The following is a 17607-nucleotide window of genomic DNA, read 5'->3' as shown; positions in this document are numbered from 1 at the left end:
AACCCTATGAATGAAGACTATTGTCTCTGTTTTATAGATAAGGGAGCTGAGGTCAGACAACTTCATAAACTTGCTCAGGGTCACCCAGCTGGAGGTGGTGGCATTTGGCTGCCCCATCCGCCGCCAGGGTGGCATAGATGTGCAGTGTCACAAAGTGACCTCACAGGGTGAGAATGGATGGACTGAGAAGACTCTGCACACGAGCACCTCACTCGCCCTGGAGTGAACATGGGGCGATGCAGCTCCTAACCTCCTACTTGCTGTACATGTGGCGTTCCGGCTCCTTCTCTGTGATGGGGCAGAGGTGAATGATGCGAGTGTGAGGGCAGGATTGTCCTGTCACAGCTCCTGAATGAGAACCCTGTCTGCTGACTTCATTTCTCTCTGTCTTAGCATCTGAATAGAAAGCCACCTTCCTTGCTGGGAGGTGGGTTAATAACTTGTAGTTCTAATAAGATGTTGAGCAAGAGAAGGAAGAAGAAGAAGAAGGCAAGAAAACCACCTGGGCAGACCAAGAATGTAGCGAGGGAAGATTTGAGGATAGGGTCCCAGGCTGTGTGAAGAGTTGGAAGAAAGTATTAGAGTCTTGCTGCAAACCAGCCTTTTAACTCTACCAGCATGAAGAGTGCCATAATCTACAAAACTGACGTCTTGAATATGGCACCAAATCTGGTGAGTCTTGACTTCAAAGTTAACGTATGTAAAATTCATGAACTGTAAGAACCATCTTTCTGAGGCTGATGTTTTTGTTATCAGAAATTAAAAAAAAAGGTTAAGTTTAGGATGCTCTCCAAACCAAAGGGTTTAGTTGGGCTTAGAGGGCAATAGAGATGCCTTTGGTGAGACACAGAAATAGAGAAGGCAACTGCTCCATAGTTTAGAATGGTGCTAAGGAATTATTGAAAGAATACGGGATTTGGAATCAGGAAGTCTGGAACTTGAATTCTGGTTCTGCCACATGTTCATTAGGTGACCTAAGTTTCCCCAAATCATTATCCTCTTACCTTATTTATAAAATTGGAAAATCAATAGAGGTCTAGTGACTCTATCTGATTTCTATGAGGACCGAATGCATAACGAACACCACAGTAGAACCCAGCGATGTCACTCAGCAGAACTCTTCATCTGCGAGGTCTCTGTTCTTGGAACAGTTCTTGTCAAAGTGTTCCTTATTAATTTGAACTGAAGAACAATAACAATCCCCAGAAGCTGGAACACTGGGAGATTCTGCATTTCACATAATGAAAACACGGTCTCTCTTTGGGAACATCTTGCCTCGTATTTGTATGGAGAGCGGGTCGGTGCCCTCACAAAGCTCCTTGTTGTCACCTACTGCCTGGAGGCACAGCGAGAAGGAGACAATGCTGATGTATCCCATTGCAACTTGTATGGGTCTTTCCATCGATTAAACAGGCACGATGGCCCCAGACCCTGGGATGGACTTTGCGGCTTGTTACACCTGTGTCGTTGGTCTGTACTGACTTTTAAAAGGACTGGGCCAGATAGGGAGCTGGCTCTGGTGGGCTGTCTTAAGCTGCACACATGTGACTCTCTGAGCTACCCTGGGGCACACCAAAGTATAGGGGTATTCTGTTAACCAGCACACTGACATATGTAAGTTGCCCATTCTGGTTCATAATAATTAACCATGGCTGCATAAGTTGAAAAATGCAGTTTTTGGTGGTGGGCACTTGGCCTTGTAATTAAAGTGCTTGTTACCATGCCCACTTCCTACATTGAGTATCTGGGTCCAGTTTCTGGCTCTGGCTGCTGACTGTGGTCTCCAGCTGATGCAGAGTTCAGGAGGAAGCAGTGATGGCTCAAGCACTTGAGTCCCTGCTGCCCAGGTGGAGATCTGAATTGAGTTCCCAGCTCTCAGCTTTGGTCTAGCCCAGCTCTAGCCATCACAGGCATTTGGAGGACTGAACCAATGGATAAGAGTTCTCAATTTCTCTGCCTCTCACATAAATAAATAAAAATTTAAGACTGAACTTAAAAAAATACAGTTTCTGATTAAGAGGAAAGTGTGAGATTATTGTTCCAAGAGTTAGGCTTTCAGCATCCTTGACATTGGGAGAACATCTCACAGGCTCTATGGAAACTCTGAGAGTCCGTCTGTTTGGTTAGCCAGATTCCACGACTGTCCCAACAAAGGAGAATTGATGGCGCTCAGTGTGCTTTCCCTGCAGTGTGGCGACACTTCCATTTCTCACTTTCCCCCCAGTCCTGACTTCTATGAGACTCCATCTTAAGGCCGACAAGCCTGCCCTTCTTTGATATTTTTATTTATTCTTCATCACCCAGCTCCAGTATCACATCTTCTGGGGAGCCCTTTAAGCTGCCGGTGGAATAAATCATTCACTCCCTTGTATAAACTTATTTCTAAAAACTGTACCTACAGCAGTGTGCTGGAGCGCATTTCCATGTGCACGGCTCCTATGAGACTGAGCTGCCTGCATTCAGGCTTTTCCTTATAGATCCCGATGCTGAGTTCCTGGCACAGCACTGGCCCATGGAGCAGGTGCACAGTAGTACTCCGGGAATGGCATGGCTCGGAATCTAACATGATTGAGGAATAGCTCCCTGCCTATGTGCACAGCTGTGATATCACTGCAGAGAAAAACAAAGCTCAACAAACTACCTTTGACTTCAGTTGTCCCTGAAGAAAAAAAATCATTTGTTTGTCAACCAGCAGGCTCATGAGAATCATTTTGGCAGGGGGAGGAGTATGAAGGAGGAGGGACAGGACGCTCTGCTGGGGCCTTATGGCCTGACACGTTGAGTGTTGACCTCTATTTGCCAGTTCAAGGTCCCGTCCTAAAGCACACTCTCACCGGATATATTGGCATTAGTTCTTGTGCTTTCTGACAAATACTAATTTATGCAAAGGTCACTGCATCTTTTTTTTTTTTTTATGGATGCCTTTTTTTGAGAGAGAGAAGGAAAAACTCCTGTGTTTGTCTTAGCCTGGAGTTGGTAGGTGGTGCGGGGGCCCAGCATTGAGCTGAGGCCCTGCACGTAGCCTAGGAGAACCTGGCCTGCATTTGGGAGACTCTTTGCTGCTGCTGGCAGAGCTGCTCTGAGATCCAGAATCTATAGGATTAAGCTGGCAGATCTGGCACTGCCTAGACATCACGGATTTATGAAAGCGGGTTGGTCCAAAGCATGGGCTCTGAGCCAGACAGCTTGGGTTTAAGCCCAACTCTGCCACTTACTGGCTTTGTGACTTAGAGCAAGTTGCTTTCACTCTCTGTGCCTATTAGTGCCTTTCCAAAATACAGATGATAATAAAAAGTCACCAACCTCAGAAGGGAGGTTGTTGTGATAATTAATTAACGCTTGCCAGGGGCCTTAAATGCTGTCTAGCACCTAGTGAGCATCATAAAGTGATGTGGAAGGAAATGGACATATTGCCATGAAGTCTGGGGTTAGAAGAGATCTTAAAAATCAAGGGTAATTAGGTTGGTGTTGTGCAGTGGCTGTAACTCCCGCCTGTGATCCCAGATCCCATATGGATTTGAGCCAGGTTTGAGTCCTGGCTGCTCCACTTCTGATCCAGCTAATGCACTTGGGGAGGCAGCAGAAGAAGACCCAAGTACTTGGGCCCCTGCCACCCATGAGGGAGACCTGGATGGAGTTCCAGGCTCTTGCCATTTGGGGAGTGAATAAACAATGGAAGATACCTCTCTCTCTCTCTCTCTCTCTCTCCCTCACTCTCTCTCTCCCTTTCTCTCTCTCTGGCTCTGTAACTCTGCCAAAATAAGTACATAGGTACATAGGTTTTTATTATTATTATTATTATCATCATCATCAAGGGTAATTGCATTTCCCGAGTTTGAAACCTGCTGTTGCACCTCCTGCCCAGTTGTGTGACCCATTGGCTGCTGAGCTCCACAGCTCCCGAGGTGGCCTGAGCCAGAGAGTGAGCGGGAGGGAGAGCAGGTGTCTTACCGTGGATGGTGTACCCCAGTGCCTCTGCCAGCTGCTGGGCCGTGTTCCCTTGGGCTCCAAACTGCAGGACCTCCAGGGGCAAGGCCACGCCCGCGGGCGAGATGACGAAGTTCGTCCCATTTCTACCTGCTGCCACGCTCCTGTAGAGGTGAAGTGCAAACTCAGCCTTCAGCACCGCTAGGGCTTCACGGAGGTGGCCATTTGCTTTGGGGACACAGGAGCAGAGGAGGAAGAAGGTGACCAGGAGAGGCGGCATGGAGACTGGAGGGGCTCCTGTAATTCCAAGGGAAAAGATGCAGTGAGGAGGCTGGGTCCCACCCCACAGAGCAGCAGGACCCCTGGCTGCGTTCATGGGGGCTGGCATGAATGCAGGCTGTGGGGGCCACCCACCCCCAGGGCCACCGGCCAGCCTGCTTCATTGCTTCCTATTATGTCAGTCTAGAAATACTCCCTAGGACCAAACCGTGGATGGGAAATCCTGCTTCTGTCACTGGTTGTGTGGCTTTGGCTAGGCTCTGGTCAGAGCTACGGTAGCTGGTATGTTCTAGAGATGCTATCTGAGGTTTACAGCGCTCAGGGACTCACAGAAACACATGGGGAAAGCAACAGGGCTGAGACTCAAGCCCTGGTCTTCTACAGCTGATAAAATATTGAGAGTGTATGCTCCCTAAAAATATTGATGTATAAGCTCATTGTACCTAGGAAACCAGGATCCTGGGGATGTAAATTATTCTCATAAGAAAGCACCTTCATAGAGTGTGGAATAATGCCAAGAGTGCTCCTGCCACAGAAATGCACCCTTCCAAGAAGGAGAGAGCATCCATCAGGCAGAAATTAATGCAATAAGAGAACGGCATAGCCCAAAGGGACACACAGACAGTGAGCAGCAATTTTTGCTAAGCTGTCTAACTCTGGTATCAATTGGAATTGATGTGAGAGAGGCCAAGTTCAAAGTCACTTCCTAGAGGCGTATGCATGCAAGGCCCTTGGTTCCATGGTGTTGGCTTTAGATCAAGGTCCAAGATAGAATGACATTTTCTTGTTTTTCAACTCTTCCTCCCTATGACCAAACATGACACAGTACATGGTGACCTTGGCACACCAGCTGTGTGTGTGTGTGTGTGTGTGTGTGTGTGTGTAAGGAGGTAGCAAGCCCCAGCCCAGAATTATTTGTGAAAGCTTCAAGTCCCAAGACTTCTGCAGCTGCTATAGCTATCCACAAGAGAGTTCTTAGCAATCAGACCTTGACCCTGCAGGCTCCCCATGACCCGTCCATGCCCCTCGGATGAGCTGCCCACTCACCAACTCTTGGATCCCACTGTTGCGTCTGCTTGCTCTGTTCTGTCCCAGTGAGCCTCCAACATTAACGTGCTCCCTTTCTTAAAAAGCGGAGCAGAATGTGCTCTGAATCACAAGTCAACGCAGGGAGGAAGCTGGCGACCGCCGTCTCTGCCGGCGATGTCTCTACCACTCGGTCCAAATTCCTGGAGCCTGGAGGTCCTGCAGAGGCCAGGAGGAGCAGCCCAGCCCCAGGGCAGCACAGCCCAGATCGGGAGCAGCGCAGAGCCCTGGGGACGGAGCCAGCCACACCCGGCAAGCCTTCTTAGGCTTGTGACCTGGTTGTACCAGCAAGGAACCCCTCGCCTAGCCCTTTGTCACTTTGAGGAATTCCACTGATAACTCTGAGTCTGGGCTTTTGCTGGGTACCAGGTACCTAAGGCTTCCCCCTCCTCCTGGGGAGAAAACAATAAATCAGTCATTGGGCAGCACTGGAAACTCATAGTGAAGGGAATGCTGTAAAGGAGAAAGAATGTGGGCCATGGCTCAGTCACTTTGGGGCAGGGTGACTTGCCTCGGTTATTATTAATACATGTGAATGGACTCATTTATTTATCAGAAATGCGAGCACTACTAACAATCCTGTTCTTCTCAGCTACAACACTAAAGAAGTTCAATGACTGAACTTGAGAAAGAGACCAGGCTCTCAGTGAATAAACTCCGTATCAGCAGGTGTTGTCAAAAGTCTCTCCTTGTGACCAGTTCAGAATTATACACACTCCTACGAAGATCTTGGTTGTATTAAGCTCAAATTAGGTGAAGGAAAAGGAGAAGCCATTTGGAAATGAAGGCAGTTCTTAGTAATTATCTCTCCGGCACCTGTTAGTGTTAATATGTTTAAAATAATGGACTTATTTTTACCTGAAAGTTATCCATATCCCTATAATCAGGAGGTTATTTACTTTAAAGCAGATTTTACAGCTGATGCTCAAGTCTGAGGTAGATTATAGCTCATAGAATAGTTACAGATCTATAATTGTTTCTCCAAAATGGTTAATTTAGATTTAAATTCATTATTGCATAAGTCAGACTCTAAGTATGATAAATACATACATTTAATTTATTATTTATTTATTTATTTTTATTTGACAGGTAGAGTTATAGACAGTGAGAGAGAGAGAGACAGAGAGAAAGGTCTTCCTTCCGTTGGTTCACTCCCCAAATGGTTGTCACAGCCAGTGCTGCACCAATCCAAAGCCAGGAGCCAGGCACTTCCTCCTGGTCTTCCATGTGAGGGCAGGGACCCACGCACCTGGGCCATCCTCCACTGCCCTCCTGGGCCACAGCAGAGAGCTGGACTGTAAGAGGAGCAACCAGGACTAGAACCTGGCTTCCATATGGGATGCCAGTGCCGCAGGCGGAGGATTAACCAAGTGAGCCATGATGTCGGCCCCTAACTTATTATTTTTTAAAAAGTTTATCTAGTTATTTAAAAAGGCAGAGTGACAAAGCGGGAGACACACAGAGAAAGAGGTAGAGAGATAGAGTTCTTCCATTCATTGGTTCACTCCCCACATTGGCCACAAAGAGCTGGGGCTAGGCCAGGTTGAAACCAGGAGCCAGGAACTCCATTTGAGTTTCCCACATGGGTGGCAGGAACTCAAGCCCTTGGGCCATCATCTGCTGCTTCCCAGGCTCATCAGCAGGGAGTTGGATGGGAAAAAGAGTAGCTAGGACTTGAACTGGGATTCCAATATGGGATGCATGTGTCCCAAGTGGTGGTGTAGCCCGTTGCTCCACAATGCCTTCCCCTATTAGCTTATTCTATGGCACCCAGAGAGGGTGTATCATCCATCCATCCATCAACAAGGATCTGATCGTTTGCTGGGTTCAAAGGCACTGAGCTGGATACAGCAGAGAACCAACTGTCTAGGCTCAACAAGACTTAGAGTCTTGTCCACAGAGTAGGTATTTCAGGTGTCAGCGCTGAGAGTGTTAAGAGGGAGGTGCAGGGCCGGCGCCGCAGCTCACTAGGCTAATCCTCCGCCTTGCGGTGCCAGCACACCGGGTTCTAGTCCCGGTCGGGGCACCGGATTCTGTCCCAGTTGCTTCTCTTCCAGGCCAGCTCTCTGCTGTGGCCAGGGAGTGCAGTGGAGGATGGCCCAAGTGCTTAGGCCCTGCACCCCATGGGAGACCAGGAGAAGCACCTGGCTCCTGCCATCGGATCAGCGCGGTGGGCTGGCCGCAGCGTGCTGGCCGTGGCGGCCATTGGAGGGTGAACCAATGGCAAAGGAAGACCTTTCTCTCTGTTTCTCTCTCTCACTGTCCACTCTGCCTGTCAAAAAAGAAAAAAAGGAAAAAAAAAAAAAAAAGAGGGAGGTGCAGTAACTCCCAAGAGCTGCCTGGCATTGCTGCAAGGTCACGACGGCTGGAATTACTGAGGCAGAAGCTGATTCACTACTTGCCAGTGATAGGGGTGGAGAGACGCCTGTAAAACAATTTCTCAAATTGGCAAAACGTTGGGCTGTGTGACTTCTGCAAATATCCTTCCTAACTCTAAGAATGCACTGTGCTAAATTGCTTTTTAAAAACATTCTCAAGGGAAAATGCTAGGGAAATTTAACATACAACCAGCATTTCCTATAGAATAATCCCCTTTATCCAAGGGACATATGTTCCAAGACCACCAGTGGATGCCTGAATCCTTGGGTAGTACTGAACCCTATGGAAATACACAGACTGATTTTTCCCTCTGTGTCCAGCTGTATTGTCACTTAGTGCCACAGTGCGTGTATCCTTCATTTCTTATGTCCTGGTGCCTCATTGCATCACTAGTCTTGCATTTTGAGGTGGTAATTAAGTAAAATAAGGATTACTTAAATACAAACACTGAAATATCACCACAGTTGATCGAAGAACCAAGACAGCTATTAAGTGACTAATGGGTGTGCGGTGTATACAGTGTGGATATCCTGGACAGGGAGATGAGTCAAGTCCGGGGCACCATGGAGCAGGCAATAAGAGGTTTCACCATGTGACTCAGAACAGTGTGCAACTTAAAACTTATGAGTTATTTCTGGAATTTTCCATTTAACATTTGTGGACCACAATTAATCATCAGTTACCACAATTGTGGAAAGAGGAATCCTAGGTAAGAGTGGACACTGTATCGTACTGGTGACACTGTATCGTACTGGTGACACTGCTAAAGGAGGCTTCATTCTTGGGGATATTTGTTCATTACTGTGCTTTAGGTACACCGTTAGCTACTTCCATTCACTATAACAATGAGTCTTCACCATAATGTATGAGGGCTGCCTTATGATTCCCATTTTGCAGAGGAAGAAACCAAGGCTGAAGAACAGAAGGCCTTGCCCAAGGCCCTACCAGGCCAACCTGGGGTTTGAACCTGGGGCCACCCGACTCCAGGACTCATGCTTTTCATCAGTCTTGGTGGTGTCTGTCAGAGGCCTAAATGTAAGGTCTCAAAAATCCTATGGTTGGTGCCAGCCCAGAGCGTACTGGTCCATGACATGTGTCCACTCTGCCTGCACTTAGTGGTATGCAGTGGTGAATCACCTGCAGATGGACTTCTTTGAGACCTAGCGTCTTTTTAATTACGTTTTTTTTCTTTTCACTGGCTGATTTCTTATAAGCATAAACCAATTTTCTTCAAGCCCAGCGGTCTTCCAAACCAATGTGATGGATAGGAACATTGCATTTCATTCAGTTAGAACATAATTAGTACATGAGCATCTCCTCTTTGTTGAGTGGGTTGCTTGTCTTGGATTGTACTGAGAGAATCTTCACTCGTAGCTCTGCCCTTGGAGAGTTCACCAAAGACAGAGGACACACCACCTATGGAGACATGAACACCAAGAGGAGTCCCATATGGATGCTGATTTGAGCCCCAGCTGCTCCACTTCCTATCCAGCTCCCTGCTAATGCACCTGGGAAAGCAGCAGAGGATGGCCCAGGTACTTGGGCCCCTGCACCCACATGGGAGACCCAGAGGAAGCTCCTGGTTCCTGGCTTCAGATTGGCTCAGTCTGACCGCTGCAGCCATTTGGGGAATGAACCAGTGGATGGAAGACTTTCTCTCTCTGCCTTTTAAATAAATAAGGTTATCTTAAAAAATATTTATTCAGCTTTCCATAAACTTTTATTATTCCTTTAAATCAATTTTAAAGCAAACTTATTAAGCACCTCAAAAATTCCAATTAAAATTTGATAATTATGTCACTGAATCTACAGGCTAATCTAGAAAGAATTAATGTATTAATATTATTATCTTATTCAAGACTATTAACTATCTTTCTACTTATTAAATCATCTTCTATATAGATAGTTTTAATAGAACTTTTTGTATACTTGATTAAATTTCCAGATTTTATACTTATTGCCACATTTTGGTTAATAGTCTATTTTTTAGAGCTGTTTTAGGTTTCCAGAAAAATTAAGCAGAAGGTACAGTGCCCCCCCTTTATTCATAGGGGACATATCTTTTAAATGATTTATTTATTATTGTTTATTTTAAAGGGTGGGGGAGAGAGGGAGGGAGAAAATGAGAGAGAGAGAGAGAGAGAGAGAGAGACAATCTTCTATCTGCTGGTTCACTTCCCAAATGGGCCAAGAGCTAGAGCTGGGCCAGGATGAAGCCAGGAGCCAGGAACTCCATTTGGGTCTTCTATGTGGGTGTCAGGCACGCAGTTACTTGACCCAGCATCTGCTACTTCCCAGGTGCATTGGCAGGGAGTTGGATTAGAAGCAGAATGATCAGGACTTGGACTGCCACCCTGTTATAGGATGGCAGGGTCACTAGCAGTGGCTTAACCAGCTACACCACAACACCAGCCCCCACAGGGCATATGTTCTGAGATGTTCCATGCATGCCTGAAATCAGGGATACTATAGAACCTTATACATGTATATACTGTGTTTTTCTTTTTATGTACATACCTATGAAAGCACAGTATGAACTTAAGAACTATAATTAATAATAAAACAGAATAATCGTATATCATATAACACACTATTTATAATATACCATAATTTTAAATAATTTTATGAATTGTTTATTTCTGAGATTTTCCACTTACTATTTGTGGACCACAGTGGCCCCGAGGGTAATGGTAGCACAAAGTTAGACTGCAGATGGGGGTGGGGTGTAACAGAGTTGCCGTCACTCAGTTCATCCTGCCTTGCTGTGCACTGACACATCACTGTGAACCAAAGCTGGTAGTTTGCATTATGGCTCCTCTTTCTGTGGTCTAGTCCTGTGGCTATCTCCAACGTGTCACGATGTGTGACCACTACAGTAACACACGGAATAGTCTCACTGCACTCAAGATCATTTGGGCTCCACCTGGTCAGCCCTCCCTCCTCCTCTGCCCTCTCAGCTCCTGGTCTTCCCCAGAATGTCGAAGAGCTGGGCTCACACAGCATGGCCTCTTTGGATTGGTGTCTTTCACTTAACAAAATACACTTAAGATTCTTCCACGTCTTTCCTTTTTTGGCTTGAAAGCTCATTTCTTTTTAAACACTGAATAATATTCTATTGTCTGCATATATCACATTTTATTTATCCATTCACCTATGGAAGGACATCTTGGTTGCTTCCTAGTTTTAGCAACTATGAACAAAACTGCTATACACGTCTGTATGCAGATTTTTGCTTTGGTATAAATTTTCAACTCGGTTGGGTCAATACTTAGGAGACACAATGAACTGTATGGTAAAACTGCATTTAGCTTTCTAATAAACTGCCAAACTATTTGCTAAAGTGGCTCTGCCATTTTGCATTCCAAACAGCAAGAATGGAGTCCCTGGTGCTCCTGATTTTTGCCAGCATTTGGTGTTAGCACAATTTTATATTTTAGCCATTCTACTAGGTGTGTAGTGGCATCTTCTTATTGTTTTAATTTGTAGTGCTACAATGACATATGATATTGAGCATTTTTTCAAGTGCATGTTTTCTGTCTATATATCTTCTTTCATAAGATATCTCTTCAGGGGCTGGTGCTGTGGTATAGCAGGTTAAGCTACCACCTGCCACACTATCACTCTATATGGGTGCTGGTTCATGTTCCAGCAGCTCCACTTCCAATCTAGCTCCTGCTAACGGCCTGGGAAGGCAGTGAAAGATGGTCCAAGTGGTAGGGTCCCTGTGCCCACGTGGGAGACCCAGAAGAAGCTCCTGGTTCCTGGCTTCAGCCTGGCCCAGTCCTGGCTGTTGAGGCATCTAAGGAGTGATGGAAGATACCTCTCTCTCTAATTCTGCCTTTCAAATAAATAAATTATTTATTTAGTTGAACTTCCATTGACTGGTTTGCTCCTCAAATGGCTGCAACAGCTGGGGCTGGGCCAGGCTGAAGCCAGGAGCCTGGAACTCCATCAGGGTCTCCCATGTGGGTGCAGAGACCTGTATTCTGTTGCTTTTCCAGGCACATTAACAGGGAGCTGGATTGGAAATGGAGCAGCCAGAACTCGACCTAGTGCTCATATGGGATTTCAGCACCGCAGGTAGTGGTTAACCCACTGTACCACAACACAGACCCCACTTTTTTTCTTTTATATATTTATAGAATGTAAGATGGTAAATATGAAGATGTCAAAGAAAAGTAGATGATGCAATCGACACATGATTGACATGGCCTTGCAGGAACTGACTGATGGAGAATGTTACTGAATGTGAGGTGGTGTTGGGCAGCTGTCAGAGGGATGTCTGATGTTTTTTAAATTTTCCTATTTTGGTTCTGATTGGGAAGATCAAACTTTGTATTTACAAGAAGCGGAAAGTGTAAATATGGTATACAAATCTGGTGCTGTGCACTAGATGTAAGAGACTTAGCGATTAGGCAAACAGGTGGACATTGCAAACGCCCCGCCTGTGTGTCGAGGGCAGCACGGGTTCATTTACACTAATGAATTTGAATCCCCAGCCCAGCTGCTCTGTAGCTCTGTCTGGTCCCAGAACCAGTATGAATAGTGCCTCTGCCTCAAAAGCCTGCTGGCTCCAGATAAGGCTGCAGGATAAACTTAAAGCCTTCATTACTTAACCTGGGAGATAATCCTAAAACCAGATCGAATTAAGGAGAAAGTAACGCAGGTTGAAATAGAAGGAATGTTCCACACACTGCTGTCTTTCCCTCTGCCTGTCTGTTGTTCTGCCTTTCCAATAAGTACATAAATGAATCTTAAAAATCAAAATAAGGTATGCATAAGTATTTTATCATAAAGTATTAAAAATCCCTAATTTTGATTTAATGTTGTCAACCTATTTTGCATAACTTATCAGCTTTTTTTTAAAATAAATGGATATAGGAATTTGTGTATGAATTTCTATCCTCTACTAATATTTAATTGAAAATGCTAGGAAGAAAATAGAGATTAATGCATATATAAACATTATATATGTTTATATAAAGAATTCCAAAAAATTTTTGCACCAAATAAATCTATCGCTTAATTCCATCTTTCTAATTTTTTTTTGAAATACTCTAATATATAAGATATACTATGTGTTTATCCTAGAAATAAAGGTTGTCTTAATTAGATTAAAAAAGAAAGAAAATGGAAGGAAAGGCCCTTATTTGCGTTTGGAGGCTCCGCTTCTTTAAATCTTGCTTTCAGTGTTACTTTCCCATGGTTTGTTTTTTTTTTTTTTTTTTTTTTTTACAGGCAGAGTGGACAGTGAGAGAGAGACAGAGAGAGACAGGTCTTCCTTTGCGTTGGTTCACCCTCCAATAGCCGCCGCTGCAGCCGGCGCACCGCACTGATCCGATGGCAGGAGCCAGGAGCCAGGTACTTCTCCTGGTCTCCCATGGGGTGCAGGGCCCAAGCACCTGGGCCATCCTCCACTGCACTCCCTGGCCACAGCAGAGAGCTGGCCTGGAAGAGGGGCAACCGGGACAGAATCCGGCGCCCCGACCGGGACTAGAACCCGGTGTGCCGGCGCCGCAAGGTGGAGGATTAGCCTATTGAGCCACGGCGCCGGCCCTTTCTTTTTTTTTTTAAAGGCTTTATTTATTTGAAAGTCAGAGTTACACACACACACACACACACACACACACACACAGAGGTCTTCCATCTGCTGGTTCACTCCCCAGTTGGCTGCAATGGCCGGAGCTGCACCGACCCAGAGCCAGGAGCCAGGAACTTCTTCTGGGTCTCCCACATGGGTGTAGGGGCTCAACGACTTGGGCCATCTTCCACTGCTTTCCCAGGCCATAGCAGAGAGCAGGATAGGAAGAGGAGCAGCCGGTCTCGAACTGGCGCCCATATGGGATGCTGGCACTGCAGGCCGGGGCGTTAACCCGCTGTGCCACAGCACCGGCCCCCTCATGTATTTCTTTATTCTCAGTATTTGGCCACTTACGTGAGTTTATTGCCTGTTTTCTTCTCTGCCCTCAGAATGGCGACCTGGACAGGTGAGGCTGCTCTCCTTGTTAAGCCAGCCTCGCTCCTCAGGAACCGGCAGGTGTTGCTGGTTGAACAAAAGCCGCCCGGGGCTATAGGCACAGGGCACACGCTCTCCTTCCTGCCCCGGAGCTGAAGGCGTCACTGACTTATTACAACCGTTCTTCCCAGTGAGCTGGGCCGGGACCTACCATTTTCTCAGAGGAGGACCCGAGGGTGCTGCTTTAATGTGCCAAAATCATCTGGGGAAAAACGCGTTTGTCGTCCCTGTGATGTGGCGGGAAAGCTTAGATAGATAACTGCAAGCTCATGAGCTGGAAGCCACACCTCCTTCACCCTGTCCACCGACCTGTCAATCAGGAAACCCCTCCCCGGGAAGTACTTCCTCTTACCCTGGACGTGGGGGTGGTAAGCACTTCCGTTTTCCTAACCTCATGAAAAAAGCTAGGAAGGACGGAGGCTCTTTCTCCCAGTGGACTCAGGGCGAGCCGGGAAGGGTATGATAATTCCCTTTCTTTGGCCCACTCTCCCTAAAGAAAGCCCTAATGAGCCCGTGTATTTTTCTCACTTTGTAAATAAAGTTTATCACACTGCCTGCCGTGTTTGGGTTTGTACTTAGAATTCTTCTTTAAGTAAGAGATGAGAGTCTGGAAGATTAATTTAGGCCCAGCCCAGCCCATAACACCGGAAGCCTCTCGGAAGGACCTCGGCTCAGCTGGGGAGCCTCCGACCTCCTGTGACCCCACGATGTTCAGGGCTCTACTGGCTGACTCAAGGGACAGCAGCATGGGCAGGTGCCCGCAGGAATGAATTCACCGTGAAGAGAGTGGCAGGGTGCACACAGGCCAGGGGACCCTGAAGTTCCCAGGTGGCCACCAGAATGTGGCCGACTGCTGCCGTGACGGGGATTCCTGTGGGTGCCGTCCTGCAGGCCTGAGCCAAGGGCACCAGAAACATCTGCTGCTGGTGACACAATGGCTGGGAAATGAGAAAAAAAACCACAAATCTTAAGTACGCCGGATTCTGTCCTGGTTGCTCCTCTTCTAGTCCAGCTCTCTGCTGTGGCCCAGGAGTGCAGTGGAGGATGGCCCAAGTGCTTGGGCCCTGCACCCCATGGGAGACCAGGAGAAGCACCTGGCTCCTGGCTTCGCAACAGCGCGATGCGCTGGCCGCAGCAGCCATTAGGGGGTGAATCAACGGAAAAGGAAGACCTTTCTCTCTCTCTCATTGTCCACTCTGCCTGTCCAAAAAAAAAAAAAAAAAAAAAAAACAAGTACGCTGTGGGGGGGCCCTGGGAGTGGGTGTGAGGGCCTCCAGGTGGGGAGAGTGAGGTAAGTCTTTAAAGTGATGGCTTCACACTGGTTCTGCCCCCAGGGTGGGCCTGGGCTCGAGAGAGAAGCGCCTGGTCCCTGGGCAGACTGAGGGCACTGAGCGGCTGCCGTGTGGATGTACCAATGTAACCAGTTCTGCTTGATTCTAAGTTGCACATTAGACAAAATGACCACTTATATTTCCCCACAGGAAGAAGAGGAAAATAAGGGAGACAGAGTGGACATTCAAATGAGCTTAGGGTGTTTCATGAAAGCCCTCTCCTTGCGCGTGGGCCCTCAGCACTGTGATGTACGGGTGGATGTCCTGGGTACCAGGAGGCTGCACCTCCACTTTTCAGCTGGGGCTGTGCTACAGAGCCCTGTGTGACAAGGTGGCAGAATATTCCAGAACGCACTTCCGTGGATGCAGCCCTGCAGGAGACTAGGAGGTGAGAAGTGGGGAGGGGTGGGACTGAGGTTTTAGAACTGTCTTCTTTCTATTTTCAACACAACAGTGATTGTGATGTGGTGGGGGGGGTTGTGAGTCTGGGGGAGGGGCAGGGCAAAGGCACCACAAGGGCTGGCGCTGGCTGGAATGCTTGTGAATGCACAAGCCAGGGACCATGTCCATGTGAACAGCAGTGACAAAACCAGATGGCAACCCCTCCCCAGCAAGCCCACTGTAAGGAGACAGCATCAGTGCTGGGCCTCCGACATAAGGCAGACCCTGTTGGGGTTGGGGTTTTGGAAGATGAAGATCTATGGGCCCTGTGGGCTTCTTGATGGAGGTTGTGAGGCATGGAGGTCTTGGTGGAGAATTCGGGGGACATCATGAGGTTATCACTTTGGGAAAAGGCTCGTTTCATTATTCCTTGGAGCAACTCCAGCAGAGCCCAACCCTGATTATTCAACAAAAAGAGATGGGAATGTCCAAGCACAGTGGGATCCCTAGAACATCTTCGTGGGGTTTGGCCATGCACATTTGATGTGACTAGCTTTTGTATTCTGAGCAATTACACCTCACATCAAAGCAAGGCCAGGCCAAGACACTGCGGCAAAAGATGACCTGAATGAAAGATCTCTGTGAGATCCCAGCAGAAAGAACGGGCCATCAAAGGAGGAGGTACTTTTCTCTGAAGGGAGGAGAGAACTTCCACTTTGATTATGGCCTTCTCTAAATAAGGTCAGAGTTTGGGAACTCAAGAGGCTTCCATAGCCTTGGCAGCTCATGACAAGAGCCTCGGGTGATCACTGATGCCATAAATGAGTGTCAGTTGTTAAATCAACAACGGGAGTCACTGTACACTTGCTCCCCATGTAGGACCTCTGTTCTTAACGTGTTGTACTATGTGAATTAATGGTAAAACTAGTCTTCAAACAGTACTTTATACTTTGTGTGTCTGTGTGGGAACAAACTGTTGAAATCTTTACTTAGTATATATTAAGTTGATCATCTGTATATAATGATAATTGAAAATGAATCTTAATGAAGAATGGAATGGGAGAGGGAGTAGGAGATGGGATGGTTTGTGGATGGGAGGGTGGTTATGGGGGAAAAACTGCTATAATCCAAAAGTTGTACTTTCAAAATGTATATTTATTAAATAAAAGTTTAAAAAAATATTAAATGTAAATGTACAGGACTGAAATGGACACCTTGTGATTTGATTGTTGTTTTTAGCTCTTGTTCTTACTCCTGTGGAACTGTGGTCTTTATACTTTTTACTTGTTGAATGTTATGGTTAGTGGTGCATTAGATCTGTGATTATAGAGTGGACTGAAATTATGTTTTCACAAAAATTAAAAAAAAAGGAAGGAAGGAGGGGGATTGGGGCAGGGTAAGTGGAACATAGGACTTTATGGTTATCTTAGAATTGTACTTATAAAATAAATGAAATCTGTTTTCTTTATATTAATAAAAAGAAAAAAAAGTTACATAAAAGCATGAAAAAAACCCCAAAAAACAAGGCAAGGTTCAGGATGTCAAGAGGAGAATCATTGCACACAAACATCACCTAATTTAAAAAGGGCTCGTGCATTTGTTTTCTTCAACAAGCTAAGGCACACCTGTGAAGGCATGAACAACTGCTGGGGCTGGCCAGTTTCTCTCAGGGCTTCGGCTGCCACTGCTCTCCGCTGGGGCATCCATGATTTCTCTTGGGGAAGGTGTAGGAGTCCAGGCTCGGGTGGCCTGCATCAGGGACTTTGTGCTGAGGGGCTTGGTACTCTGGTTCCCATCTAAGGGCCTGTAGTTTCGTGCAACATGTTGGTTGCATTGAAAAGTAATTCAGTCATTACATCATTGGCTATATAAGTTGTTTCCAAGTTATATGAGGGTATTTCAGAGTTTGTGGAAAATGGAATTAAAAGATTATTTGGACACATCAATTTTTTTGAAATTAATTTTTTTTCATAATAAACATTTCTGTGAACTTTGAAAGACCCCTCATGTGTACAGGTTACAATTTTTTTTGCACAAAAATAAATTTATCTTTTCATTCCATTTTCCATGAAGTCTTTGAAGTACCTTTGGACCATGACTTACCAATATATTCCATACTTTTTCTGCACAGTACAGTTTGTAACTTTGGGATGCAACAGATATTTATCTCCTCTGAAGGAGGTGGGCACAGGTTCCTTGGTGATGGGG

The 17607-nt window shown here is 46.3% G+C and overlaps 1 protein-coding gene across 1 annotated transcript in view; it reads right to left on the bottom strand.

Annotated features, from left to right (window-relative positions):
- The window catches only part of SERPINE3 (serpin family E member 3), a 30206-nt gene extending 24777 nt beyond the window's left edge, over nt 1-5429 (bottom strand). Inside the window, exons 1-2 of the mRNA XM_008273863.4 lie at nt 5254-5429; nt 3952-4224 (exon numbers count right to left, since the gene is read on the bottom strand). Coding sequence (XP_008272085.2) covers nt 3952-4207 — 256 coding nt within the window. The 5' untranslated portion in view covers nt 4208-4224; nt 5254-5429. The remainder of the gene's footprint in view (nt 1-3951; nt 4225-5253) is intronic.
- Nucleotides 5430-17607: the final 12178 nt, after the last annotated feature.

The sequence above is a fragment of the Oryctolagus cuniculus genome, chromosome 9, assembly GCF_964237555.1.
Source record: "Oryctolagus cuniculus chromosome 9, mOryCun1.1, whole genome shotgun sequence".
Lineage (NCBI taxonomy): Eukaryota > Metazoa > Chordata > Mammalia > Lagomorpha > Leporidae > Oryctolagus > Oryctolagus cuniculus.
Note: the sequence above shows the minus strand (reverse complement) of the source record. Positions and strands in the feature narration are given on the sequence as shown.